General features: G+C 51.9%; 1 protein-coding gene across 2 annotated transcripts in view; it reads right to left on the reverse strand.

Moving 5' to 3' along the window:
- Window positions 1-19,755, reverse strand: part of LOC139533593 (leucine-rich repeat-containing G-protein coupled receptor 5-like) — a 187,018-nt gene that overhangs the window by 50,850 nt on the left and 116,413 nt on the right. For both annotated transcript variants that reach the window (XM_071331740.1, XM_071331741.1), the window contains exon 6: window positions 5,739-5,810. In XM_071331740.1, coding sequence (XP_071187841.1) covers window positions 5,739-5,810 — 72 coding nt within the window. The remainder of the gene's footprint in view (window positions 1-5,738; window positions 5,811-19,755) is intronic.

Raw genomic sequence — 19,755 nt, forward strand, 5'->3', positions numbered from 1 at the left:
AGGCAGGCAGGCAGGGGGTTAACGAATAGCTCCCAGTCCCTGGAGTTGAATAGATGTCATGTGACACACGGAGAGATAATGTGAGCGCCCCTCGCCCCCCGCAGGGTGGAGACAGAGAGGACAGAGACCCCTCCCTGAGGAGAATATGCCGGCTCTGTCCGAGCAGCTGCTGCCATTACTGATACACTATTCTTTATGGGGGGGGGGGGGGTTCCAATCTGGAACACACACGTTTCATAGTTACCCACAAGTCTCTCTGTTACCCACACGTCTCTCTGTTACCCACAAGTCTCTCTGTTACCACACGTCTCTCTGTTACCCACACGTCTCTCTGTTACCCACACGTCTCTCTGTTACCCACACGTCTCTCTGTTACCCACACGTCTCTCTGTTACCCACACGTCTCTCTGTTACCCACACGTCTCTCTGTTACCCACACGTCTCTCTGTTACCCACACGTCTCTCTGTTACCCACAAGTCTCTCTGTTACCCACACGTCTCTCTGTTACCCACACGTCTCTCTGTTACCCACAAGTCTCTCTGTTACCCACAAGTCTCTCTGTTACCCACAAGTCTCTCTGTTACCCACACGTCTCTCTGTTACCCACACGTCTATCTGTTACCCACACGTCTCTCTGTTACCCACACGTCTCTCTGTTACCCACACGTCTCTCTGTTACCCACAAGTCTCTCTGTTACCCACAAGTCTCTCTGTTACCCACACGTGTCTCTGTTACCCACATGTCTCTCTGTTACCCACACGTCTCTCTGTTACCCACACGTGTCTCTGTTACCCACAAGTCTCTCTGTTACCCACACGTCTCTCTGTTACCCACACGTCTCTCTGTTACCCACACGTCTCTCTGTTACCACACGTCTCTCTGTTACCCACAAGTCTCTCTGTTACCTACAAGTCTCTCTGTTACCCACACGTCTCTCTGTTACCCACAAGTCTCTCTGTTACCCACATGTCTCTCTGTTACCCACACGTCTCTCTGTTACCCACACGTCTCTCTGTTACCACACGTCTCTCTGTTACCTACAAGTCTCTCTGTTACCCACACGTCTCTCTGTTACCCACACGTCTCTCTGTTACCCACACGTCTCTGTTACCCACAAGTCTCTCTGTTACCCACAAGTCTCTCTGTTACCCACAAGTCTCTCTGTTACCCACAAGTATCTCAGTTACCCACAAGTCTCTCTGTTACCCACAAGTCTCTCTGTTACCCACAAGTCTCTCTGTTACCCACAAGTATCTCAGTTACCCACACGTCTCTCTAAATGCAAAATTAATGAACATGTAAAAGCCATGGGAGTGTGTGATTTTTGGAGGGAATCTCCTGCCAGGGAATATATTTAACTACATGACAAATAGTATATTCCGTGTTAGGAGATTCCTTTAATGAACCAGCCAGCCAACCAGCCAGCCAGCCAGCCAACCAGCAAGCCAACCTTCCAACCAGCCAAACAGCCAACCAACCAACCAACCAGCCAAACAGCCAACCAACCAGCAAGCCAACCAACCAACCAGCCAGACAGGCAACTAGCCAGCCAGCCAGTCATCCAGTCAACCAACCAACCAACCAGCCAGCCAACCAACTAGCCAACGGCTTCTGGTATGCTTCAGAGCACCCAGACACAAAAACATATATTTATGCATGTGAATGACTTTTAGTCAGGCAAACAATTAACCTGTCTAGCCCCGGCGTTCCGCTAGCGGAACTCCTCCCACATTCCACTGAAAAGGCAGAGCGCGAAATTCAAAAAATATTTTTGAGAAATATTTAACTTTCACACATTAACAAGTCCAATACAGCAAATGAAAGATAGACATCTTGTGAATCCAGTCAACATGTCCGATTTGTAAAATGTTTTACAGCGAAAACACCACGTATATTTATGTTAGCTCACCACCAAATACAAAAAAGCACAGACATTTTTCACAGCACAGGTAGCATGCACGAAACCAACCAAACTAACCAAGAACCAAGAACCAACCAAACTAACCAAGAAACAACTTCATCAGATGACAGTACTATAACATGTTACACAATAAACCTATGTTTTGTTCAAAAATGTGCATATTTGAGGTATAAATCAGTTTTACATTGCAGCTACCATCACAGCTACCATCAAAAATAGCACCGAAGCAGCCAGAGTAATTATAGAGACCAACGTGAAATACCTAAATACTCATCATAAAACATTTCTGAAAAATACATGGTGTACAGCAAATTAAAAACAAACATCTTGTGAATCCAGCCAATATTTCAGATTTTTTAAGTGTTTTACAGCGAAAACACAATATAGCATTATATTAGCTTACTACAATAGCCTACCACACAACCGCATTCATTCATCAAGGCACGTTAGCGATAGCAATAGGTACGTTAGCGATAGCGAATAAACCAGCAAAAGATATTAATTTTCACTAACCTTCATCAGATGACAGTCCTATAACATCATATTACACAATACATATATGGTTTGTTCGAAAATGTGCATATTTAGAGCTGAAATCCGTGGTTACACATTCTGAAAATTTAGCATCTTTTTCCCAGAATGTTCGGATATTTTTCTGACACTCACCTATTCTGACCAAATAACTATTCATAATCTTTACTAAAAAATACATGTTGTATAGGAAATGATAGATACACTAGTTCTTAATGCAATCGCCGTGTTAGAATTCTAAAAAGAACTTCATTACGATATACAGCTTACGTTATTGCGAGAGAGCCCCCAAAATCTGGGCGCTAACTAAAAGTAAACATGTTCGACAGATATATGAAATACCATCATAAATGGTTCCTACTTTTTGATGATCTTCCATCAGAATGTTGTACAAGGGGTCCTTTGTCCAGAACAATCGTCGTTTGGTTTTAGAATGGCATTTTTCCCTCTCGAATGAGCAAGCAAAACTAGCTAAGTGGCGCTAAGGTCTCCTTTGTCACCAAACGCAAAGAACGCAACACGCCTAAACTCCCGAAGAAATTTCAATAATCTAATAAAACTATATTGAAAAAACATACTTCACGATGATATTATTACATTTATCAAATAAAATCAAAGCCGGAGATATAAGACGTCTATAACGAATGCTTTTCAGAAGCCAATACTGGTGACCTTTATGCGCTTCCTGAACAAACTAATTCTGGTTTCATGTCATTCCAAGCTGTCTCTTTTCACCATCGAAAGAGCTAGAGACCCCATTTCACCTCTCACAGCCTATTGACATCTAGTGGAAGGCGTATGAAGTGCATGTATACTAATAGAATTCAAGCAAACGATTAGAGAGGCCCTGGAACAGAGCCTGGATTTCAGATTTTTCACTTTCTGACAGGAAGTTTGCTGCAAAATGAGTTCTGTTTTACTCACAGATAATTCAAACGGTTTTAGAAACTTGAGAGTGTTTTCTATCCAATAGTAATAATAATATGCATATTGTACGAGCAAGAAGAGAGTACGAGGCGATTTAAATTGGGCACAATTTTCCCCCAAAGTGAAAATAGCGCCCTCTATCCTCAACAGGTTTTAACTGAGAGAGAGAACCAGAGAGCGAGAGAGAGAGAACCAGAGAGTGAGAGAGAGCAAGAGAGTAGTGTCCCACTTCTAAAGCTGTAAGGGAAACCCTCTGTGTTGTGTGACTGTCAGTGGAAAAGAAGGAGGGAGGGAGGAGGAGGGAGAAGAGAGATGTAGGGAGGGAGGAGGAGGGAGAAGAGAGGGAGGGAGGATGAGGGAGAAGAGAGATGTAGGGAGGGAGAAGGGAGAAGAGAGATGTAGGGAGGGAGAAGGAGGGAGAAGAGAGATGTAGGGAGGGAGGAGGAGGGAGAAGAGAGGGAGGGAGGAGTGGGGAGAAGAGAGATGTAGGGAGGGAGGAGGAGGGAGAAGAGAGGGAGGGAGGAGTTGGGAGAAGAGAGATGTAGGGAGGGAGGAGGAGGGAGAAGAGAGGGAGGGAGGGAGGAGGAGGGAGAAGAGAGGGAGGGAGGAGGAGGAAGAAGAGAGGGAGGGAGGAGTAGTGAGAAGAGAGATGTAGGGAGGGAGGAGGAGGGAGAAGAGAGAAGTAGGGAGGGAGGAGGAGGGAGAAGAGAGATGTAGGGAGGGAGGAGGAGGGAGAAGAGAGATGTAGGGAGGGAGGAGGAGGGAGAATAGAGATGTAGGGAGGGAGTAGGAGGGAGAAGAGAGATATAGGGAGGGAAGAGTAGTGAGAAGAGAGATGTAGGGAGGGAGGAGGAGGGAGAAGAGAGATGTAGGGAGGGAGGAGGAGGGAGAAGAGAGATGTAGGGAGGGAGGAGAAGAGAGGGAGGGGGGAGGAGGGAGAAGAGAGGGAGGGAGGGAGGAGGAGGGAGAAGAGATGGAGGGAGGGAGGGAGGGAGGAGGAGGAGGGAGAAGAGAGATGTAGGGAGGAGGAGGGAGAAGAGAGATGTAGGGAGGGAGGAGGAGGGAGAATAGAGGTAGGGAGGGAGGAGGAGGGAGAAGAGAGATGTAGGGAGGGAGGATGAGGGAGAAGAGAGGGAGGGAGGAGGAGGGAGAAGAGAGGGAGGGAGGAGGAGGGAGGGATGAGGAGGGAGAAGAGAGATGTAGGGAGGGAGGAGGAGGGAGAAGAGAGGGAGGGAGGGAGGAGGAGGGAGAAGAGAGGGAGGGAGGAGGAGGGAGGGATGAGGAGGGAGAATAGACGGAGGGATGAGTAGGGAGAAGAGAGATGGAGGGAGGATGAGGGAGAAGAGAGATGGAGGGAGAAGAGAGATGGAGAGAGGGAGGGAGAAGGAGGGAGAAGAGAGATGGAGAGAGGAGGAGGGAGAAGAGACAGAGGGATGAGGAGGAAGAAGAGAGGGAGGGATGAGGAGGGAGAAGAGAGATGGAGGGAGGAGGAGGGAGAAGAGACAGAGGGATGAGGAGGAAGAAGAGAGGGAGGGATGAGGAGGGAGAAGAGAGATGTAGGGAGGAGGAGGAAGAAGAAGAGAGATGTAGGGAGGGAGGAGGGAGAAGAGAGATGTAGGGAGGGAGGAGGAGGGAGAAGAGAGATAGGGAGGAGGAGGGAGAAGAGAGATGTAGGGAGGGAGAAGGGAGAAGAGAGGGAGGGAGGGAGGAGGAGGGAGAAGAGAGATGTAGGGAGGGAGGAGGAGGGAGAAGAGAGATGTAGGGAGGGAGGAGGAGGGAGAAGAGAGATGTAGGGAGGGAGGAGGAGGGAGAAGAGAGATGTAGGGAGGGAGGAGGAGGGAGAAGAGAGATGTAGGGAGGGAGGAGGAGGGAGAAGAGAGGGAGGGAGGGAGGAGGAGGGAGAAGAGAGGGAGGGAGGGAGGAGGAGGGAGAAGAGAGGGAGGGAGGAGGAGGGAGGGATGAGGAGGGAGAATAGACGGAGGGATGAGTAGGGAGAAGAGAGATGGAGGGAGGATGAGGGAGAAGAGAGATGGAGGGAGAAGAGAGATGGAGAGAGGGAGGGAGAAGGAGGGAGAAGAGAGATGGAGAGAGGGAGGGAGAAGAGAGACAGGGATGAGGAGGAAGAAGAGAGGGAGGGATGAGGAGGGAGAAGAGAGGGAGGGAGGAGGAGGGAGAAGAGAGATGGAGGGAGGAGGGAGGGATGAGGAGGGAGAATAGACGGAGGGATGAGGAGGGAGAAGAGAGGAGGGGGAGGAGGGAGAAGAGATGGAGGGAGGAGGAGGGAGAAGAGAGATGAAGAGGACAAAGAATGTTCAAATGGCAGTAGTTGTCTACATGATAATGAGAGGTCAACTTACAGAGTCTCCAGGCTGTGAAGGCCATCAAAGCAGTGCGTTCCCAGGGTGCGGATTCTATTGTTATTGAGATGCCTGCAGAGGAATGCAAAGAGAACAGTCAGAGAGACACGCCCACACAGCCCGGGACAGGACAGCTGATTGGCTGGGGAGGGAAAACAAAGGGAGGGGGAGGGGGGTTGGAGACTGGGGAGAGGGTGAGGGAGGGGTGAGGAGGAGGGAGTGGGTGAGGAGTGAGAGGGTGGGGGTGAGGAGGAGGGAGAGGGTGAGGGTGAGGGAGGGGTGAGGAGGAGGGAGAGGGTGAGGAGTGAGAGGGTGGGGGTGAGGAGGAGGGAGAGGGTGAGGAGTGAGAGGGTGGGGGTGAGGAGGAGGGAGAGGGTGAGGAGTGAGAGGGTGGGGGTGAGGAGGAGGGAGAGGGTGAGGAGTGAGAGGGTGGGGGTGAGGAGGAGGGAGAGGGTGAGGAGTGAGAGGGTGGGGGTGAGGAGGAGGGAGAGGGTGAGGAGTGAGAGGGTGGGGGTGAGGAGGAGGGAGAGGGTGAGGAGTGAGAGGGTGGGGGTGAGGAGGAGGGAGAGGGTGAGGAGTGAGAGGGTGGGGGTGAGGAGGAGGAAGAGGGTGAGGAGTGAGAGGGTGGGGGTGAGGAGGAGGGAGTGGGTGAGGAGTGAGAGGGTGGGGGTGAGGAGGAGGAAGAGGGTAAGGAGTGAGAGGGTGGGGGTGAGGAGGAGGGAGAGGGTGAGGAGTGAGAGGGTGGGGGTGAGGAGGAGGGAGTGGGTGAGGAGTGAGAGGGTGGGGGTGAGGAGGAGGAAGAGGGTGAGGAGTGAGAGGGTGGGGGTGAGGAGGAGGAAGAGGGTGAGGAGTGAGAGGGTGGGGGTGAGGAGGAGGGAGTGGGTGAGGAGTGAGAGGGTGGGGGTGAGGAGGAGGAAGAATGGGGGGATCTGCCCTCTTGTCCCCTTGTTCCTCCCCAAGGCTTCACTCGTTACATACAAATTAGTGTCACTGTATAGGAGACTTGCATACTGTATGATTAGACAGAGCAGTGTGGAGGGATGTGGAGGGATGTTTGCTACGCAGAATAACAAAGCTGTTAAATGGTATATGACGAGAGGAGGATAACGCCATGAAACTTAAGGCAAACTGAGACTGACACAGAACATAAGGAACAGAGGAAGAGAACACGTCCTTTTGACCAGTTCAATGACTAATGAAATGAAACCTTCTGGGGGAAAAACAAATCAACAGACATGGTTGTCAGTAACTGTTGCTCGTCGTTTTAGAGGAAGTGGTTCTGTCAACTGCCTGGAAGAGAAAGTGGCTCTGGGAGCTGTCTGGAAGAGGAAGTGGCTCTGTCAACTGCCTGGAAGAGAAAGTGGCTCTGGGAGCTGTCTGGAAGAGGAAGTGGCTCTGTCAACTGTCTGGAAGAGGAAGTGGCTCTGGGAGCTGTCTGGAAGAGGAAGTGGCTCTGGGAGCTGTCTGGAAGTGGAAGTGTCTCTGTCAACTGTCTGGAAGAGGAAGTTGCTCTGGGAGCTGTCTGGAAGTGGAAGTGGCTCTGGGAGCTGTCTGGAAGAGGAAGTGGCTCTGGGAGCTGTCTGGAAGAGGAAGTGGCTCTGTCAACTGTCTGGAAGTGGAAGTGGCTCTGGGAGCTGTCTGGAAGAGGAAGTGTCTCTGTCAACTGTCTGGAAGAGGAAGTGGCTCTGTCAACTGTCTGGAAGAGGAAGTGGCTCTGTCAACTGTCTGGAAGAGGAAGTGGCTCTGGGAACTGTCTGGAAGAGGAAGTGTCTCTGTCAACTGTCTGGAAGAGGAAGTGGCTCTGTCAACTGTCTGGAAGAGGAAGTGTCTCTGTCAACTGTCTGGAAGAGGAAGTGCCTCTGTCAACTGTCTGGAAGTGGAAGTGGCTCTGTCAACTGTCTGGAAGAGGAAGTGGCTCTGGGAGCTGTCTGGAAGGGGAAGTGGCTCTGGGAGCTGTCTGGAAGAGGAAGTGGCTCTGGGAGCTGTCTGGAATAGGAAGTGTCTCTGTCAACTGTCTGGAAGAGGAAGTGGCTCTGTCAACTGTCTGGAAGAGGAAGTGGCTCTGGGAGCTGTGTGGAAAAGGAAGTGGCTCTGGGAGCTGTCTGGAAGAGGAAGTGTCTCTGTCAACTGTCTGGAAGAGGAAGTGGCTCTGTCAACTGTCTGGAAGTGGAAGTGGCTCTGTCAACTGTCTGGAAGGGGAAGTGGCTCTGTCAACTGTCTGGAAGAGGAAGTGGCTCTGGGAGCTGTCTGGAAGTGGCTCTGTCAACTGTCTGGAAGTGGAAGTGGCTCTGTCAACTGTCTGGAAGAGGAAGTGGCTCTGGGAGCTGTGGTAGAGGAAGTGGCTCTGGGAGCTGTCTGGAAGAGGAAGTGGCTCTGGGAGCTGTGTGGAAGAGGAAGTGGCTCTGTCAACTGTCTGGAAGGGGAAGTGGCTCTGGGAGCTGTCTGGAAAAGGAAGTGGCTCTGTCAACTGTCTGGAAGGGGAAGTGGTTCTGGGAGCTGTCTGGAAGAGGAAGTGGCTCTGGGAGCTGTCTGGAAGAGGAAGTGGCTCTGTCAACTGTCTGGAAGAGGAAGTGGCTCTGTCAACTGTCTGGAAGAGGAAGTGTCTCTGTCAACTGTCTGGAAGAGGAAGTGGCTCTGTCAACTGTCTGGAAGTGGAAGTGGCTCTGTCAACTGTCTGGAAGGGGAAGTGGCTCTGTCAACTGTCTGGAAGAGGAAGTGGCTCTGGGAGCTGTCTGGAAGTGGCTCTGTCAACTGTCTGGAAGTGGAAGTGGCTCTGTCAACTGTCTGGAAGAGGAAGTGGCTCTGGGAGCTGTGGTAGAGGAAGTGGCTCTGGGAGCTGTCTGGAAGAGGAAGTGGCTCTGGGAGCTGTGTGGAAGAGGAAGTGGCTCTGTCAACTGTCTGGAAGGGGAAGTGGCTCTGGGAGCTGTCTGGAAGAGGAAGTGGCTCTGTCAACTGTCTGGAAGGGGAAGTGGTTCTGGGAGCTGTCTGGAAGAGGAAGTGGCTCTGGGAGCTGTGTGGAAGAGGAAGTGGCTCTGTCAACTGTCTGGAAGGGGAAGTGGCTCTGGGAGCTGTCTGGAAGAGGAAGTGGCTCTGTCAACTGTCTGGAAGGGGAAGTGGTTCTGGGAGCTGTCTGGAAGAGGAAGTGGCTCTGGGAGCTGTCTGGAAGAGGAAGTGGCTCTGGGAGCTGTCTGGAAGAGGAAGTGGCTCTGGGAGCTGTGTGGAAGAGGAAGTGGCTCTGTCAACTGTCTGGAAGGGGAAGTGGCTCTGGGAGCTGTCTGGAAGAGGAAGTGGCTCTGTCAACTGTCTGGAAGGGGAAGTGGTTCTGGGAGCTGTCTGGAAGAGGAAGTGGCTCTGGGAGCTGTCTGGAAGAGGAAGTGGCTCTGTCAACTGTCTGGAAGAGGAAGTGGCTCTGTCAACTGTCTGGAAGAGGAAGTGTCTCTGTCAACTGTCTAGAAGTGGAAGTGGCTCTGTCAACTGTCTGGAAGTGGAAGAAGCTCTGGGAGCTGTCTGGAAGAGGAAGTGCCTCTGTCAACTGTCTGGAAGAGGAAGTGTCTCTGTCAACTGTCTGGAAGTGGAAGTGTCTCTGTCAACTGTCTGGAAGAGGAAGTGGCTCTGGGAGCTGTCTGGAAGAGGAAGTGTCTCTGTCAACTGTCTGGAAGAGGAAGTGGCTCTGTCAACTGTCTGGAAGTGGAAGTGGCTCTGTCAACTGTCTGGAAGAGGAAGTGGCTCTGGGAGCTGTCTGGAAGGGGAAGTGGCTCTGGGAGCTGTCTGGAAGAGGAAGTGGCTCTGGGAGCTGTCTGGAAGAGGAAGTGGCTCTGTCAACTGTCTGGAAGAGGATGTGGCTCTGGGAGCTGTGTGGAAAAGGAAGTGGCTCTGGGAGCTGTCTGGAAGAGGACGTGTCTCTGTCAACTGTCTGGAAGTGGAAGTGGCTCTGTCAACTGTCTGGAAGGGGAAGTGGCTCTGTCAACTGTCTGGAAGAGGAAGTGGCTCTGGGAGCTGTCTGGAAGTGTCTCTGTCAACTGTCTGGAAGTGGAAGTGGCTCTGTCAACTGTCTGGAAGAGGAAGTGGCTCTGGGAGCTGTGGTAGAGGAAGTGGCTCTGGGAGCTGTCTGGAAGAGGAAGTGGCTCTGGGAGCTGTGTGGAAGAGGAAGTGGCTCTGTCAACTGTCTGGAAGGGGAAGTGGCTCTGGGAGCTGTCTGGAAGAGGAAGTGGCTCTGTCAACTGTCTGGAAGGGGAAGTGGTTCTGGGAGCTGTCTGGAAGAGGAAGTGGCTCTGGGAGCTGTCTGGAAGAGGAAGTGGCTCTGTCAACTGTCTGGAAGAGGAAGTGGCTCTGTCAACTGTCTGGAAGAGGAAGTGGCTCTGTCAACTGTCTGGAAGTGGAAGTGGCTCTGTCAACTGTCTGGAAGAGGAAGTGGCTCTGGGAGCTGTCTGGAAGTGGAAGTGGCTCTGGGAGCTGTCTGGAAGAGGAAGTATCTCTGTCAACTGTCTGGAAGAGGAAGTGGCTCTGGGAGCTGTCTGGAAGAGGAAGTGTCTCTGTCAACTGTCTGGAAGAGGAAGTGTCTCTGTCAACTGTCTGGAAGAGGAAGTGTCTCTGTCAACTGTCTGGAAGACGAAGTGGCTCTGTCAACTGTCTGGAAATGGAAGTGGCTCTGTCAACTGTCTGGAAATGGAAGTGGCTCTGTCAACTGTCTGGAAGAGGAAGTGTCTCTGTCAACTGTCTGGAAGAGGAAGTGTCTCTGTCAACTGTCTGGAAGTGGAAGTGGCTCTGTCAACTGTCTGGAAGGGGAAGTGGCTCTGTCAACTGTCTGGAAGTGGAAGTGGCTCTGGGAGCTGTCTGGAAGAGGAAGTGGCTCTGGGAGCTGTCTGGAAGAGGAAGTGGCTCTGTCAACTGTCTGGAAGTGGAAGTGACTCTGTCAACTGTCTGGAAGTGGAAGTGGGTCTGTCAACTGTCTGGAAGAGGAAGTGGCTCTGGGAGCTGTCTGGAAGAGGAAGTGTCTCTGTCAACTGTCTGGAAGTGGAAGTGGCTCTGTCAACTGTCTGGAAGTGGAAGTGGCTCTGTCAACTGTCTGGAAGAGGAAGTGGCTCTGGGAAGTGTCTGGAAGAGGAAGTGTCTCTGTCAACTGTCTGGAAGAGGAAGTGTCTCTGTCAACTGTCTGGAAGAGGAAGTGGCTCTGGGAGCTGTATGGAAGGGGAAGTGGCTCTGTCAACTGTCTGGAAGAGGAAGTGGCTCTGAGAGCTGTCTGGAAGAGGAAGTGGCTCTGGGAGCTGTCTGGAAGGGGAAGTGGCTCTGTCAACTGTCTGGAAGAGGAAGTGGCTCTGGGAGCTGTCTGGAAGTGGCTCTGTCAACTGTCTGGAAGTGGAAGTGGCTCTGTCAACTGTCTGGAAGAGGAAGTGGCTCCGGGAGCTGTGGTAGAGGAAGTGGCTCTGGGAGCTGTCTGGAAGAGGAAGTGGCTCTGGGAGCTGTGTGGAAGAGGAAGTGGCTCTGGGAGCTGTCTGGAAGGGGAAGTGGCTGTGGGAGCTGTCTGGAAGGGGAAGTGGCTCTGTCAACTGTCTGGAAGAGGAAGTGGCTCTGGGAGCTGTGTGGAAGGGGAAGTGGCTCTGTCAACTGTCTGGAAGTGGAAGTGGCTCTGGGAGCTGTCTGGAAGAGGAAGTGGCTCTGGGAGCTGTCTGGAAGAGGAAGTGGCTCTGTCAACTGTCTGGAAGTGGCAGTGGCTCTGTCAACTGTCTGGAAGTGGAAGTGGCTCTGTCAACTGTCTGTAAGAGGAAGTGGCTCTGGGAGCTGTCTGGACGAGGAAGTAGTATCTGTCAACTGTCTGGAAGTGGAAGTGGCTCTGTCAACTGTCTGGAAGTTGAAGTGGCTCTGTCAACTGTCTGGAAGAGGAAGTGGCTCTGGGAGCTGTCTGGAAGAGGAAGTGGCTCTGTCAACTGTCTGGAAGAGGAAGTGGCTCTGTCAACTGTCTGGAAGAGGAAGTGGCTCTGTCAACTGTCTGGAAGAGGAAGAGGCTCTGGGAGCTGTCTGGAAGAGGAAGTGTCTCTGTCAACTGTCTGGAAGAGGAAGTGGCTCTGGGAGCTGTCTGGAAGAGGAAGTGGCTCTGTCAACTGTCTGGAAGAGGAAGTGGCTCTGTCAACTGTCTGGAAGTGGAAGTGGCTCTGTTAACTGTCTGGAAGGGGAAGTGGCTCTGGGAGCTGTCTGGAAGGGGAAGTGGCTCTGGGAGCTGTCTGGAAGAGGAAGTGGCTCTGGGAGCTGTCTGGAAGAGGAAGTGTCTCTGTCAACTGTCTGGAAGAGGAAGTGGCTCTGTCAACTGTCTGGAAGAGCTGTGTGGAAGGAAGTGGCTCTGGGAGCTGTCTGGAAGAGGAAGTGTCTCTGTCAACTGTCTGGAAGTGGAAGTGTCTCTGTCAACTGTCTGGAAGGGGAAGTGGCTCTGTCAACTGTCTGGAAGAGGAAGTGGCTCTGGGAGCTGTCTGGAAGTGTCTCTGTCAACTGTCTGGAAGTGGAAGTGTCTCTGTCAACTGTCTGGAAGAGGAAGTGGCTCTGGGAGCTGTGGTAGAGGAAGTGGCTCTGGGAGCTGTCTGGAAGAGGAAGTGGCTCTGGGAGCTGTGTGGAAGAGGAAGTGGCTCTGTCAACTGTCTGGAAGGGGAAGTGGCTCTGGGAGCTGTCTGGAAGAGGAAGTGGCTCTGTCAACTGTCTGGAAGGGGAAGTGGTTCTGGGAGCTGTCTGGAAGAGGAAGTGGCTCTGGGAGCTGTCTGGAAGAGGAAGTGGCTCTGTCAACTGTCTGGAAGAGGAAGTGGCTCTGTCAACTGTCTGGAAGAGGAAGTGGCTCTGTCAACTGTCTGGAAGTGGAAGTGGCTCTGTCAACTGTCTGGAAGAGGAAGTGGCTCTGGGAGCTGTCTGGAAGTGGAAGTGGCTCTGGGAGCTGTCTGGAAGAGGAAGTATCTCTGTCAACTGTCTGGAAGAGGAAGTGGCTCTGGGAGCTGTCTGGAAGAGGAAGTGTCTCTGTCAACTGTCTGGAAGAGGAAGTGGCTCTGTCAACTGTCTGGAAGAGGAAGTGGCTCTGTCAACTGTCTGGAAGAGGAAGTGGCTCTGTCAACTGTCTGGAAATGGAAGTGGCTCTGTCAACTGTCTGGAAATGGAAGTGGGTCTGTCAACTGTCTGGATGAGGAAGTGTCTCTGTCAACTGTCTGGAAGAGGAAGTGTCTCTGTCAACTGTCTGGAAGTGGAAGTGGCTCTGTCAACTGTCTGAAAGGGGAAGTGGCTCTGTCAACTGTCTGGATGTGGAAGTGGCTCTGGGAGCTGTCTGGAAGAGGAAGTGGCTCTGGGAGCTGTCTGGAAGAGGAAGTGTCTCTGTCAACTGTCTGGAAGTGGAAGTGGCTCTGTCAACTGTCTGGAAGTGGAAGTGGCTCTGTCAACTGTCTGGAAGAGGAAGTGGCTCTGTCAACTGTCTGGAAGTGGAAGTGGCTCTGTCAACTGTCTGGAAGTGGAAGTGGTTCTGTCAACTGTCTGGAAGTGGAAGTGGCTCTGTCAACTGTCTGGAAGAGGAAGTGGCTCTGGGAGCTGTCTGGAAGTGGAAGTGGCTCTGGGAGCTGTCTGGAAGAGGAAGTATCTCTGTCAACTGTCTGGAAGAGGAAGTGGCTCTGGGAGCTGTCTGGAAGAGGAAGTGTCTCTGTCAACTGTCTGGAAGAGGAAGTGGCTCTGTCAACTGTCTGGAAGAGGAAGTTGCTCTGTCAACTGTCTGGAAGAGGAAGTGTCTCTGTCAACTGTCTGGAAATGGAAGTGGCTCTGTCAACTGTCTGGAAATGGAAGTGGGTCTGTCAACTGTCTGGAAGAGGAAGTGTCTCTGTCAACTGTCTGGAAGAGGAAGTGTCTCTGTCAACTGTCTGGAAGTGGAAGTGGCTCTGTCAACTGTCTGGAAGAGGAAGTGGCTCTGGGAGCTGTCTGGAAGAGGAAGTGGCTCTGGGAGCTGTCTGGAAGAGGAAGTGTCTCTGTCAACTGTCTGGAAGTGGAAGTGGCTCTGTCAACTGTCTGGAAGTGGAAGTGGCTCTGTCAACTGTCTGGAAGAGGAAGTGGCTCTGTCAACTGTCTGGAAGTGGAAGTGGCTCTGTCAACTGTCTGGAAGTGGAAGTGGCTCTGTCAACTGTCTGGAAGTGGAAGTGGCTCTGTCAACTGTCTGGAAGAGGAAGTGGCTCTGGGAGCTGTCTGGAAGAGGAAGTGGCTCTGTCAACTGTCTGGAAGAGGAAGTGTCTCTGTCAACTGACTGGAAGAGGAAGTGGCTCTGGGAGCTGTGTGGAGGAGGAAGTGGCTCTGGGAGCTGTCTGGAAGGGGAAGTGGCTCTGTCAACTGTCTGGAAGAGGAAGTGGCTCTGAGAGCTGTCTGGAAGAGGAAGTGGCTCTGGGAGCTGTCTGGAAGGGGAAGTGGCTCTGTCAACTGTCTGGAAGAGGAAGTGGCTCTGGGAGCTGTCTGGAAGTGGCTCTGTCAACTGTCTGGAAGTGGAAGTGGCTCTGTCAACTGTCTGGAAGAGGAAGTGGCTCTGGGAGCTGTGGTAGAGGAAGTGGCTCTGGGAGCTGTCTGGAAGAGGAAGTGGCTCTGGGAGCTGTGTGGAAGAGGAAGTGGCTCTGGGAGCTGTCTGGAAGGGGAAGTGGCTGTGGGAGCTGTCTGGAAGGGGAAGTGGCTCTGTCAACTGTCTGGAAGAGGAAGTGGCTCTGGGAGCTGTGTGGAAGGGGAAGTGGCTCTGTCAACTGTCTGGAAGTGGAAGTGGCTCTGGGAGCTGTCTGGAAGAGGAAGTGGCTCTGGGAGCTGTCTGGAAGAGGAAGTGGCTCTGTCAACTGTCTGGAAGTGGAAGTGTCTCTGTCAACTGTCTGGAAGTGGAAGTGGCTCTGTCAACTGTCTGGAAGAGGAAGTGGCTCTGGGAGCTGTCTGGAAGAGGAAGTGTCTCTGTCAACTGTCTGGAAGTGGAAGTGGCTCTGTCAACTGTCTGGAAGTGGAAGTGGCTCTGTCAACTGTCTGAAAGAGGAAGTGTCTCTGGGAGCTGTCTGGAAGAGGAAGTGGCCCTGTCAACTGTCTGGAAGTGGAAGTGGCTCTGGGAGCTGTCTGGAAGAGGACGTGGCTCTGGGAGCTGTCTGGAAGGGGAAGTGGCTCTGGGAGCTGTCTGGAAGAGGAAGTGTCTCTGTCAACTGTCTGGAAGAGGAAGTGTCTCTGTCAACTGTCTGGAAGAGGAAGTGGCTCTGGGAGCTGTGTGGAAGAGGAAGTGGCTCTGGGAGCTGTCTGGAAGGGGAAGTGTCTCTGTCAACTGTCTGGAAGAGGAAGTGGCTCTGAGAGCTGTCTGGAAGACGAAGTGGCTCTGGGAGCTGTCTGGAAGGGGAAGTGGCTCTGTCAACTGTCTGGAAGAGGAAGTGGCTCTGGGAGCTGTCTGGAAGTGGCTCTGTCAACTGTCTGGAAGAGGAAGTGGCTCTGGGAGCTGTGTGGAAGAGGAAGTGGCTCTGGGAGCTGTCTGGAAGAGGAAGTGGCTCTGGGAGCTGTGTGGAAGAGGAAGTGGCTCTGGGAGCTGTCTGGAAGGGGAAGTGGCTGTGGGAGCTGTCTGGAAGGGGAAGTGGCTCTGTCAACTGTCTGGAAGAGGAAGTGGCTCTGGGAGCTGTGTGGAAGAGGAAGTGGCTCTGGGAGCTGTCTGGAAGAGGAAGTGGCTCTGGGAGCTGTCTGGAAGGGGAAGTGGCTCTGGGAGCTGTCTGGAAGAGGAAGTGGCTCTAGGAGCTGTCTGGAAGAGGAAGTGGCTCTGGGAGCTGTCTGGAAGGGGAAGTGGCTCTGGGAGCTGTCTGGAAGCGGAAGTGGCTCTGGGAGCTGTCTGGAAGGGGAAGTGCCTCTGTCAACTGTCTGGAAGAGGAAGTGGCTCTGTCATCTGTCTGGAAGAGGAAGTGGCTCTGGGAGCTGTCTGGAAGGTGAAGTGGCTCTGTCAACTGTCTGGAAGAGGAAGCGGCTCTGTCAACTGTCTGGAAGAGGAAGTGGCTCTGTCAACTGTCAGGAAGAGGAAGTGGCTGTGGGAGCTGTCTGGAAGGGGAAGTGGCTCTGTCAACTGTCTGGAAGTGGAAGTGGCTCTGGGAGCTGTCTGGAAGGGGAAGTGGCTCTGGGAGCTGTCTGGAAGGGGAAGTGGCTCTGGGAGCTGTCTGGAACAGGAAGTGGCTCTGGGAGCTGTCTGGAAGAGGAAGTGGCTCTGGGAGCTGTCTGGAACAGAAAGTGGCTCTGGGAGCTGTGTGGAAGGGGAAGTGGCTCTGGGAGCTGTGGTAGAGTAATAATGATAGTGTGAAGTTGAGGCTGTGGACCTGTGGTCAGACCAGGGTTTAACTAGTATGTGTTTTCCTTCACATGTTTTAGCTGCTATTGATTATTAAGAAAGCCTGGAACAATGGAAGCAATGACATAGTTCCAAGTGAAAACCCAGCACTGCAGGCAGGCGAGGCCAATCAAATTATCAAAACATTTGAAGGAAAACAAATACTATTTGGAACCTGTCTCTCTAAAAGGATCCATGGTGCTGGGCTTAGGTCCTCCAGTCTCTCCAGTCTCCTGTCCTGTCTCTTCCATCTCCCCCTGTCTCTCCCTGTCTTCTGCCCTGACCGCCCACAGCCCAGAGAGAGGAGTCCAGTCTACCACTGCCACGTCAGGGGATAGACTACAAGCCTCTGTCTCTGACCCCAGGACAGTCAGCCCACAACCCTCTGTATATCTCTCCTGTCTCTGACCCCAGGACAGTCAGCCCACAGCCCTCTCTATATCTCTTCTGTCTCTGACCCCAGGACAGTCAGCCCACAGCCCTCTCTATATCTCTCCTGTCTCTGACCCCAGGACAGTCAGCCCACAGCCCTCTCTATATCTCTTCTGTCTCTGACCCCAGGACAGTCAGCCAACAACCCTCTCTATATCTCTTCTGTCTCTGACCCCAGGACAGTCAGCCCACAACCCTCTCTATATCTCTTCTGTCTCTGACCCCAGGACAGTCAGCCCACAACCCTCTCTATATCTCTTCTGTCTCTGACCCCAGGACAGTCAGCCCACAACCCTCTCTATATCTCTTCTGTCTCTGACCCCAGGACAGTCAGCCAACAACCCTCTCTATATCTCTTCTGTCTCTGAACCCAGGACAGTCAGCCCACAACCCTCTCTATATCTCTTCTGTCTCTGACCCCAGGACAGTCAGTCCACAACCCTCTCTATATCTCTCCTGTCTCTGACCCCAGGACAGTCAGCCCACAACCCTCTCTATATCTCTTCTGTCTCTGACCCCAGGACAGTCAGCCCACAAGCCTCTCTATATCTCTTCTGTCTCTGACCCCAGGACAGTCAGCCCACAACCCTCTCTATATCTCTTCTGTCTCTGACCCCAGGACAGTCAGCCCACAACCCTCTCTATATCTCTTCTGTCTCTGACCCCAGGACAGTCAGCCCACAACTCTCTCTATATCTCTTCTGTCTCTGACCCCAGGACAGTCAGCCCACAACCCTCTGTATATCTCTTCTGTCTCTGACCCCAGGACAGTCAGCCCACAACCCTCTCTATATCTCTTCTGTCTCTGACCCCAGGACACAGTCAGCCCACAACCCTCTCTATATCTCTTCTGTCTCTGACCCCAGGACAGTCAGCCAACAACCCTCTCTATATCTCTTCTGTCTCTGACCCCAGGACAGTCAGCCCACAAGCTTCCCAGAGCCCCTGCGGCAAGCTGGTGGGGAGGGGGGACTGAATCTGTTTCCGTGTGTCAGTCAAATCTAATGTCAAAGTGTATTGGTCACATACACATATTAGCAGATGTTACTGTGGGTGTAGTGAAATGCAGTGTGTCTGTGTACTAAAGAAAACACTTGAATGAATAGATAAATGTGACAGACATCTCCATGAGCTGCTGGACATATAATGTCATAGAGGATATCTATCTACCCTGAGTGTGTGTGGTTGTGTGTGTGTGTGTGTGTGTGTGTGTGTGTGTGTGTGTGTGTGTGTGTGTGTGTGTGTGTGTGTGTGTGTGTGTGTGTGTGTGTGTGTGTGTGTGTGTGTGTGTGTGTGTGTGTGTGTGTGTGGTTGTGTGTGTGTGTGTGTGTGTGTGTGTGTGTGTGTGTGTGTGTGTGTGTGTGTGTGTGTGTGTGTGTGTGTGTGTGTGTGTGTGTGTGTGTGTGTGTGTGTGTGTGTGTGTGTGTGTGTGTGTGTGTGTGTGTGTGTGTGGTTGTGAGTGTGTGGTTGTGAGTGTGTGGTTGTGAGTGTGTGGTTGTGTGTGTGTGGTTGTGTGTGTGTGTGTGTGTGTGTGTGTGTGTGTGTGTGTGTGTGTGTGTGTGTGTGTGTGTGTGTGTGTGTGTGTGTGTGTGTGTGTGTGTGTGTGTGTGTGTGTGTGTGTGTGTGTGTGTGTGTGTGTGTGTGGGTGTGTGTGTGTGTGTGTGTGTGTGTGTGTGTGTGTGTGTGTGTGTGTGTGTGTGTGTGTGTGTGTGTGTGTGTGTGTGTGTTGTGTGTGGTTGTGTGTGTGTGTGTGTGCATAGAGAGGAACCTCAGTGTGTGTTTACAGTATGTAGGTTGTGTGCATAGAGAGGAGGACCTCAGTGTGTGTTTACAGTATGTAGGTTGTGTGGGTGGAGGTTATTACGAGGCCTTGGAAGGGGCAGAGATCCAGCCTAAACCGGGGCTGCTGTGGAGAGCGGATGCCCCTGGGCACCAAGGACTTTGTGGCGAACGGAAGTTTGCCAGGAAAACAATCAGCCCCATCTCCCATCTCCCATCTCCTCTTCTCCTGGTCCTTCTCTCTACCTCTGCCTGTCTAATGCTATCTGTGCTGCTTGCCCTGGACACGGTGAATCAGCCATGCGAGATTACTCCCAGGCCCTCAGGCCTGGCCGCATCGCATGGAGCCCAAGACCAGCACACGGTCACACTGTGATTACATCCACACACTGCTGGGAGCTGGGACAGACAGACAGACATCACCTCACTCACATCACCAGATTCAGACCAGACTCAGACCAGAATTAGATCAGATTCAGATCAGATTCAAAACAGATTCAGATCAGATTAGAGAAAACTACCCCTATGAAGTCCCAGTGCAGTCCAACAGGTGATTCTCTCTGTGTTTTATATACATTTCCACACTATGAAGTTGGAATAATACTTCAGAATTGCGAAAAATTATGATAATGTCCTTTGAGTGTAAGAGCTGTTTAAAAGACCGCCTGATTTTCAGCCTGTTTTGGTCGCGATGGAGTTTTGGCCTGCCTGTTGACATCACCAGGCAGTAAATTAGTTGATAGACCAATAAGAAAGCGAGTTCCAAACCTCTCTGCCAATAACAGCTAGTTTTCAGTCTTCCCCTCTCCACTCAGACCACTCCCAGACAGTCCAAGCTAAATTCTTGCTTGAGAAATTAATCTTTGCTAAGAAGCTATTTTTGTTCTTCTTTTAATTACCATTTTAATTGAAAACAATCACAGTAAGATACTGTGTTACCCAGAAATGATTGGATATTGAGATAAAAACACCTGCACTGGACCTTTAACAACTTCAACAAGTGTTTGACAACTCTCTCTCCTGTGGTGTGGACAGATCAGTTGGGAACAAACCAACTCTCCCTCCTGTGGTGTGGACAGATCAGTTGGGAACAAACTAACTCTCTCTCCTGTGGTGTGGACAGATCAGTTGGGAACAAACTAACTCTCTGGAGGGGATTCAAGAGAAGTAGGAGAGGCTGTCATCACCTGAACGGACGCACCCTGTGTGTGTGTGTGTGTGTGTGTGTGTGTGTGTGTGTGTGTGTGTGTGTGTGTGTGTGTGTGTGTGTGTGTGTGTGTATGTGTGTGTGTGTGTGTGTGTGTGTGTGTGTGTGTGTGTGTGTGTGTGTATGTGTGTGTGTGTGTGTGTGTGTGTGTGTGTGTGTGTGTGTGTGTGTGTGTGTGTGTGTGTGTGTGTGTGTGTGTGGCCGTCATCACCTGTCGGGAACTGAACGGAGGTGAACCGATGTTCTTTCATTCTGTTTTTCAAAAAATATATAATCATCCC

The sequence above is a fragment of the Salvelinus alpinus genome, chromosome 11 (assembly GCF_045679555.1).
Source record: "Salvelinus alpinus chromosome 11, SLU_Salpinus.1, whole genome shotgun sequence".
In the NCBI taxonomy this organism is placed as follows: domain Eukaryota; kingdom Metazoa; phylum Chordata; class Actinopteri; order Salmoniformes; family Salmonidae; genus Salvelinus; species Salvelinus alpinus.